Raw genomic sequence first — 9,416 nt, 5'->3', positions numbered from 1 at the left:
ATAACATATCAGTTAACCATTTATTAGCCATCTGTAAGGGTACCAAAATCTATTAGTAAGAGGTGGGATTTTAAAATGAAAGATTCTGTCATTTATCATTAACATTTTCAATATCAATTTGAGAATAGCTTTCTTTCGATGTTATTATTGATCTGAAGTTGCAGCGTTATTCTTAGAAATCTTATTTGGCGTATGCTGGACATAGTTGAAAGATATTGTTGTTCACAAAAATTATACAAAATAAAAAATTATACCAATTAAGATTCAAATTGGTGAAACATAGGACTTATTTCTTAAGGACATATTTATTTGTTGGAAATGATAACCATATGAATAAAAACTGTATTTAAATTTTCTGATCAGATTTTCACATGTCCACTCTTGACTATGTAACGGCATATAGAGAATAAAAAAAGAAGAACAGAAGAAAAAAGTAAAAAAAAATCATGAGATGTTCACAATTGCTGTACATTTTCAAGAGATGGGTAGAAGTATGAACTTATGGTGTTCCCAGTAACACAAACAAAACAGTGAACACTGAACAGCTGTAGAAATGTTCAACAAGTGCTAGCTATTTTCTACATGTGACCACAATCTACCGCATTCTTCACAGGTGTAAACTAAGTAAACTTTAAGAACAACAGGATTTCCTTCCAAAGAAAGCATCCAGGCCTGAGAACATTTCCAGAAACCTTGTGAGAGGATGTGTTTTAGGTGCGATGGAGAAAAAACTGAAAAAACTTTTTTCAAGTTGTGCTGGAGCTGTTTTTATGTGTTTTCTCCAGGCCGTTAGGGGGCGCATGTTTGCAAAGTTCGCTAAATTGAGCCAGTTAATAAGTAGAAGAAGAAGTGTTACAGGAAGCCATCTTTCTTTACATGAGTCAAGAAATGAACATGGTGTATTTCTCATCTGCACCCATCCAATCCTTTCCATCCCTTTGAGTGGCAATATGAGTAAGTCATAAAGTTGTGTATGGTGGCTAGAAATTATATATTTGATTATTGTGGTAACCTTGAGAGTTTTGATATGTTATATGCTCTAATACATTGGAGTCCAATTAGAGTGAGTCAAATGCTAAGGCTAAATGTAAGCTAACCCTTTAAATGTACCTTTTATAGAAAGTAAATGTTATTTGATTTACTTTGATGTATGATTTACATACTAAGTACATTTTTGTATTTTGTATTGTTTCAGTTTCACACTTTTTTCGCATTAAATCCGTTCAAATACAAACACACGGCTGTTCCTTGGAGGAAGTGATGCAAGAAAGAGTTTAGCTGGCTGTGAATCTCAATATAGGACCCGCGGTCACATTGGGTGCAACAGTACAGTGAAATCATAGCACTCTGCGAGGGACTACGGGTAGACGCTCTACTACTCAACCATGGAAAAATCAGAAGCTAAAGGTCGAAACGATGAAGAGACAAATTCAACCCACTCAGCAAAGTTTTCAAGGTCTTCAGGAAAACTGACTGTTAGATCAGTAGCAACAGGCTCCAGCAGGTCATCAGCATCATCGCGAGCAAGTATGGCGGCAGCACGAGCACAAGCAGAAGCTCAAGCAGCGAAGGCCAGATTAGCCTACGCTGAAAAGGAAATGACAATCAAAGTAGAAAAAGCCCGTCTAGAAGCAACTCTTGACGTAATCAATCTCCAAAAGGAAGCTGATGCAGCCATGGCTAAAGCTGAGGTAATGGAGTCAGCAGCAGCTCAATTTGACACAGCTGATGCAGGACAAGAATTGAGATTTCTGCCCCTACAAACTACTCCAGAGCAAAAGGTGAGTGAATACATAAATAAACATAGTTACACTGACCTGGCTGAGGATAATAGAGAAACATTTCAATATGATGACGACACCTATCAGAACGCAGAATGCAAACAGCCAATAGTGTATACACCTTTTTTCCTAAAACAAGAACCAATGCAATACACGTTTGCACCTCAAGATGCCAAACGACCATCAAAAAGAGATGTAATTCCACAAACCCTCCACAATGTGTTACAACCACAGCAGGAACAAAACCAAAACAAAACTGCTGACACCACAACAAGTGACCTTGCCAGATTTCTAGCTAGAAGTCAACTATTGACTGGAGGACTGTCTAAATTTGATGATAAGCCAGAAACCTACCTAAGCTGGAAAGCCACATTCCAGAGTACCATCAGGGACCTTGGTCTTACAGCCAGTGAGGAAATGAATCTACTGATTAAGTGGCTAGGCACAGAGTCTTCTGAACACGCTAAGAGACTAAAAGCAGTTAACATAAAGAATCCACCTGCTGGTTTGTACATGATATGGCAAAGACTAGAAGAGTGTTATGGCTCTCCAGAAGCATTAGAAAACTCCCTGTTTGTCAGAATAGAAAACTTCCCAAAGCTTTCCAGTAAAGAACCACAAAAGCTTCGTGACCTGTCAGATCTACTGAGTGAACTCCAAGCTGCAAAGCTAGATGGCTATTTACCTGGGCTAAGTTACCTTGACACTGCGAGAGGAGTAGGTCCAATAGTGGAGAAGCTGCCCTTTCCCCTTCAAGAAAAATGGGCAATGGTAGGGTCAAAGTTCAAAGAAGAACACAATGTTAGCTTCCCACCCTTCTCAGTTTTCGTTGAGTTTGTGAAAGGTCAAGCCAAAGCAAGGAATGACCCAAGTTTCACTACAACATTCAACACAACTGCACTCTCACATTCAAATAACACTGTCAGCTACAGAAAAGGAAAACCAACACATAACTACAGCCAAAAGCCATCAGTCATAGTGCACAAGACAGACATATCATCAGAAGGATCCAACACAAAAGAAACAGGCAACGACATTAAAAGACAATGTCCTATTCATCACAAACCACACTCACTTGGGAGATGCAGAGGTTTCAGAACTATGCTACTTGAAGACAGGAAAAAGCTGCTAAGAGACAATAACATCTGCTACCGCTGCCTTGCTTCTACCAGCCACCAAGCCAGAGACTGTAATATTACAATTAAGTGTGAAGAGTGCAGCAGTGAGAAACACCTGGCAGCTCTTCACCCTGGCCCAGCACCGCGAATGTCTAAACCTCCCCTATCCCTTAAAGAGCAAGGCGGGGAGCAAGCAAATGCACAGGACTCAGATGTTACTGCCACATGTACAGAGGTATGTGGAAATGCAATTACAGGAAAATCCTGTTCTAAGATCTGCTTGGTGCAAGTCTACCCCAAAGGTCAGCAAACCAACATCAAACGAATGTACGCAATAATTGATGATCAAAGTAACCAATCTCTTGCAAAGACAGAGTTTTTTGATGTGTTTGACATACAAAGTCCAGCTGAACCATATACACTAAAAACCTGTAGCGGTGTAACGCAAGTGAATGGTAGAAGGGCATGTGACTACATAGTCCAGTCGTTAGATGGAAAAATTAGTTTACCTCTCCCTACACTCATAGAGTGCAATGCCATCCCCAACAATAGGGAAGAGATACCCACCACAGAGGCTGCTTCACACCACCACCACCTAAAAGCAATAGCTGCTGAAATCCCACCTCTCGACCCAAGTGCAGATATATTGTTACTGATTGGGCGGAATCTGCTGAGAGCTCACAAAGTGAGGGATCAAATAAATGGAAGACACAATGACCCATTCGCACAGAAGCTTGACCTGGGCTGGGTTATCATTGGTGATGTGTGTCTTGGCAAAGCTCACAAGCCAGGTGAAGTGAATGTTCTGAAAACACACATATTGGAAAACGGTCGCCCAAGCTATCTCACTCCCTGTGATAATCGCTTCAGTGTAAAGGAAGACTTCAGTCTGAGCCAAGCCAAAGCCATTTCTAATCAACTGCCATCCGGTTACTTACACCAAAGGCCCACAGCTGAGAATTTAGGAGAGACTGTGTTTTGTCGTACCAATAAAGACAACCAGCTAGCTCATTCTGCCGAAGACAGGATATTTCTAAAGAAGATGGAGGGATTCTTCAAAGATGACACTAACAGCTGGGTTGCACCACTCCCATTTCGAACTCCCAGACGCAAACTCCCTGACAACCGTTCATACGCCCACCAGCGGCTCATGTCTCTACGACGCACACTTGACAAGAAACCCGAAATGAAGACGCACTTCGTGGAATTCATGCAGAAAATGTTAGACAACCAACATGCAGAGCTTGCACCGCCTCGCAGCAAAGACAAAGAAGCCTGGTATCTCCCAATATTTGGTGTATACCATCCGCAAAAGCCAGGAAAGATACGCGTGGTGTTTGATTCAAGCGCGCAGTTTAATGGAGTGTCCCTCAACGACATACTGCTTTCTGGCCCAGACCTAAACAACACACTTTTAGGTGTGCTGCTTCGCTTCAGAAAAGAGCCGGTCGCCATCACAGCTGACATTGAACAAATGTTCTATTGCTTTGTAGTCCAGGAAGATCACAGAGATTACCTTCGCTTCCTGTGGTACGAAGATAATGACCTTACCAAAGCAGTAGTGGACTATCAGATGAGGGTTCACGTCTTTGGTAACAGTCCCTCCCCGGCAGTGGCGATCTACGGGCTGAGGATGGCAGCAAGGGAGGCAGAAAGCGAATATGGAACTGATGCACGAAACTTCATAGAGCAAGACTTCTACGTCGACGACGCATTAAAGTCTTTCCCAACTGAGGCTGAAGCCATTGATGTCCTACAAAGAGCCCAGAAAATGCTCGCCCTCTCCAATCTGCGTCTGCACAAGATTGCTTCCAACAAAGTGCAAGTGGTAAATGCATTTCCCCCTGAGGACAGGGCCAAAGATATCAAAGATCTGGATTTGACGACTGATGAGATTCCAGTCCAACGCAGCTTAGGGGTCAGTTGGAACCCCACATCAGACACATTTACATTCCATGTTCCCCAAGAGCAAAAGCCCTATACTCGACGCGGTGTGCTTTCAACAATAAACAGCTTGTTTGATCCTCTTGGTTTGCTTGCACCTGTTACCATCAAAGGCAGGCTTCTTCTCAGAGAGCTCTCCAGCAGCAACCTTGAGTGGGACAGTTCCTTACCACAAGACATGTATGACAACTGGAGAAGATGGCGCGACTCATTACAGAGTCTTACAAGTCTACACATTCCTCGCACCTATGTTATGTTTTCCATCTCACAAGCCATCTTCGTTGAACTTTGTGTTTTTTCAGATGCTTCAGTGAAAGCCATAGCTGCAGTAGCTTACCTGAAGGTCACACATGAGGATGGACACAACGAACTTGGGTTCGTCATGGGTAAGGCTAAACTGGCTCCCATTCCAGAGCTCACCATTCCTCGACTAGAGCTTTGTGCTGCAGTACTTGCTGTTGAGATGTCAGAGCTCCTCACAGAGGAACTGAAGATCAAGATTGACAGGACAACATTTTACACTGACAGTAAAGTGGTTTTAGGATACATCAACAATCAACACAGAAGGTTTCATGTATATGTGAACAATCGTGTACAGAGAATCAAGCAGTCTTCACTACCAGACCAATGGAGATATGTGCCGACAGAACACAATCCCGCTGATCATGGCTCTCGATCTGTAGCTGCGGAGAAACTTGGTAGTAACTCATGGTTGTGTGGCCCAGCATTTCTCCTCAACCACGAGAGCCTCCTTCCAGAAAAGGGTCCATTTGAACTTGTTGATCCAGAGTCAGATGTTGAAGTTAGACACAATGTGACTGTGCTTAAGACCACAACCGCTCCAGGTGCCTTAGGTTCATTGCGCTTTGAACGGTTCTCAAAATGGACTTCTCTCATAAAAGCAATAGCCTACCTCAAACACATAGCTCACAGCTACAAGCCCAAAGATGGCAGCAGTTGTAGCAGGTGGCACCTGTGTAAGGCAAGTCTCACAGATGAAGCTTTATCTCAAGCAGAACACATAATTATCAAATGTGTCCAGCAGGAAGTCTATAAAGAGGAGATAAAATGCATCATGACAAAACGTGCCATACCACACAGCAGTTCTCTTCACAAACTTAATCCAATGATTGATGACAAAAACTTACTGCGAGTAGGAGGACGACTTTCAGAGTCCAAATTGCCAAGTCATGAAACCAACCCTCTTCTGATACCAGGAAAGCATCACATTGCTACGCTGCTCATTCGACATCATCATGAAGCTGTCCAGCACCAAGGAAGACACTTCACTGAAGGAGCCGTGAGAGCAAGTGGTTTATGGATAGTTGGAGCAAAGAGATCCATCAGCAGTGTTATCCACAAATGTGTCACCTGCAAAAAGCTTCGAGGCAGAACAGAGCAGCAGATTATGGCTGATTTGCCTGCCGAACGCTTACAAACTGATCCTCCATTTTCTTATGTTGGCCTTGACGTATTTGGACCGTGGGAGGTTTCAACACGGCGCACAAAAGGTGGTCAAGCTAATAGTAAGAGATGGGCAGTCCTGTTCACTTGCATGTCTACAAGGGCCGTCCATATTGAAGTGATCGAAGCTCTTAGCTCATCTAGTTTCATTAACGCTCTTCGCAGATTTTTTGCAATCAGAGGCCCTGCTAAACAGTTGAGATCAGACTGCGGAACCAACTTCATTGGTGCATCCAAAGAGTTGAGGCTGGATCCTCCAAAGCCCAATGAGGCAACTGTGGATGACTACCTACGCAAACAGAGGTGTTCTTGGGTATTCAACGCTCCCCACTCATCTCATATGGGAGGCACCTGGGAACGTATGATAGGTGTCTCACGACGCATTCTAGACTCAATGCTTCTACAAGCAGGAAACCCTACTCTAACTCACGAGGTCCTGACAACGTTGATGGCTGAGGTCACGGCTATTATCAATGCGAGGCCCTTGGTACCTGTTTCCTCAGATCCGGAGGCCCCTTTGATCCTAACCCCCTCAGCACTGCTCACGCAGAAGTTTAACCCAATCGAAACTCCACCTGGGGACTTCACAAAAGCCGACATGTATAAAAATCAGTGGAAAAGAGTTCAAGCCCTTGCTGACACATTCTGGGCCAGATGGCAGAAAGAATACCTCAATATGCTCCAAAGTCGTCAGAAATGGCATCGCAACAAACCAAACTTGAAAGAAGGAGACGTTATTCTTCTGAAGGACAAGCAACTAAAAATAAATGAATGGCTTATGGGAATCATCACAAAGACCCTTCCGAGCAAAGATGGAGTTGTCAGGAAGATGGAAGTGAAGGTTACACGTGGCAAGACTACTAAGACCTTCAACAGACCTATTTCAGACTGTATTCTACTTTTATCTTCAATCGAGTAGTTTATATTGGCATTCTTAAAATAATGCCAGGCGGGGAGTGTGCTGGAGCTGTTTTTATGTGTTTTCTCCAGGCCGTTAGGGGGCGCATGTTTGCAAAGTTCGCTAAATTGAGCCAGTTAATAAGTAGAAGAAGAAGTGTTACAGGAAGCCATCTTTCTTTACATGAGTCAAGAAATGAACATGGTGTATTTCTCATCTGCACCCATCCAATCCTTTCCATCCCTTTGAGTGGCAATATGAGTAAGTCATAAAGTTGTGTATGGTGGCTAGAAATTATATATTTGATTATTGTGGTAACCTTGAGAGTTTTGATATGTTATATGCTCTAATACATTGGAGTCCAATTAGAGTGAGTCAAATGCTAAGGCTAAATGTAAGCTAACCCTTTAAATGTACCTTTTATAGAAAGTAAATGTTATTTGATTTACTTTGATGTATGATTTACATACTAAGTACATTTTTGTATTTTGTATTGTTTCAGTTTCACACTTTTTTCGCATTAAATCCGTTCAAATACAACACACGGCTGTTCCTTGGAGGAAGTGATGCAAGAAAGAGTTTAGCTGGCTGTGAATCTCAATATAGGACCCGCGGTCACATTGGGTGCAACAGTACACAAGTTTTTTTTTTTTTAAACAAAACTTTATTGAACTCTTTTACTCAATTACTTCCATAAACACTGTGCTGCTGTGAGACGTCTCCTTCTGTTATCTGCACATGTGGGTCACTTTGTAATCTTGAACCGCTCAGACAGAAGTCTGATGGCGGTTGCATTTATTAGTAGTATGAACGGCCACCTAAAATGGTCTGTTTCAGCTGCATGGAGCAGAATGAATGTTACAAGAATGAATTTTTTGATTAGACAGACACCGGCTCAGAATACACACAGATTACACATAATACGCAACAAGACAATTTCCCCAAACCTTTTTTTCCAGGAAATCAATTGATTGCACTGACCAAAAACACTTCAGAAGCTTAAAGTGTGCAAATAGTCTTTAGCATCTCACAAAACTCATTTTTAAGTCAGAAGGACTGTTAGCACTCCAGACGATATAGATTACTGTGCTGTTGCATGAGTGTGTACCATGAACGCTCTGTCGCTCATGCACACGGTAAAATGGTGTGCAATTTTAGATCTTCAAGATACAGAACTGTGCACGGATGTCCAAACAGACATTACCTGAGAAACTGAAGTCTGCAAATAGATTAAAAACAAAATATCGGGTAAGGAACCTTTGAAACTTGTGGTTTGTTTGTATGTGACAGACTATGAACTGGGCTGGTGGTGCATTTGATTCTCAGCAGGAGGCAATAGCCTTCACAGCTTTGGTAAATAAGTGGCCCTTCTCTGGACTCGTGGAGCATAAACCATGTTTACATCTTGTGGACTGCATCCCACAATCCCCTGTGCCAAACCCTTCCTCTCCTGTGCAGCCCCCATACCACACTGTCACACTGAGACACAAAACGCTTTCAAGCGTGGCCCTGTAGATGTTTCTTAGCAGCTGAGTAGCAAGTCTAGTCTGTTTCAGTTTTCTCAGAAAGAAGAGCCGTTGTTGGGCCTTCTTCACCAGGTGGGAGGTTTTCACAGCTGGTGAAGAATGTCGGTGTAGATGTAAATGCAGTAAATGCCAGTGTATGTGGAAAACGTTTTGAAATTATCTACTATGGTCTCCTTTTTATTATGCCACAAAAACCATGGGTGTGTTCACTTTTGCATCGCTGTATCCACCAAGATGATGGTGTCATTTAAAACTTCACAGTGCTGGATGCCAGAGTGAGTTCAGACTAAGGGTTATTAACCAATCTTAGGGATTGCGTTGAAAAAGCAGTGTCTTTGCATTTGATTGAGACCAAACGTAATGGATCAGATGGGCTGCTGTAAGGTACTGCCAGAGAGTAAAAAACTTAAACACAGGTGTGCATTGGGTATTGGATTTTCACGTGCAGGAGGAAAATCATACATCCTCAAAGAAAATACCCACACACACACTCTAAAGTCGCACAGCTCGAGCTGTAATCAGTGTGTTTATATGGAGTGTCAAGAAACCTGGGTAGCTCTGACAAAAAGCGGGGAGCTAAATGAAGAAATGATGAGACAAAACACTAAATAGTGTAGCCTTCATCATCAGCGCTGAAACTACACACACAAATACACACACACACAATGTTGTCCAGCGCTGCTGT

At 42.6% G+C, this 9,416-nt stretch overlaps 1 protein-coding gene across 1 annotated transcript; it reads left to right on the top strand.

Annotated features, from left to right (window-relative positions):
* The first annotated feature begins 1,268 nt into the window (after positions 1–1,268).
* On the top strand, positions 1,269–7,226 carry LOC118567265. Its single transcript, XM_036151959.1, has 2 exons — positions 1,269–1,781; positions 5,146–7,226. The coding sequence occupies exon 2, from the start codon at positions 5,226–5,228 to the stop codon at positions 7,224–7,226; it is 2,001 nt and encodes a 666-aa protein (XP_036007852.1). The 5' UTR covers positions 1,269–1,781; positions 5,146–5,225.
* The last annotated feature ends 2,190 nt before the right edge of the window (positions 7,227–9,416 follow it).

Source organism: Fundulus heteroclitus, chromosome 20, assembly GCF_011125445.2.
Source record: "Fundulus heteroclitus isolate FHET01 chromosome 20, MU-UCD_Fhet_4.1, whole genome shotgun sequence".
Classification (NCBI taxonomy): Eukaryota; Metazoa; Chordata; class Actinopteri; order Cyprinodontiformes; family Fundulidae; genus Fundulus; species Fundulus heteroclitus.
Note: the sequence above shows the minus strand (reverse complement) of the source record. Positions and strands in the feature narration are given on the sequence as shown.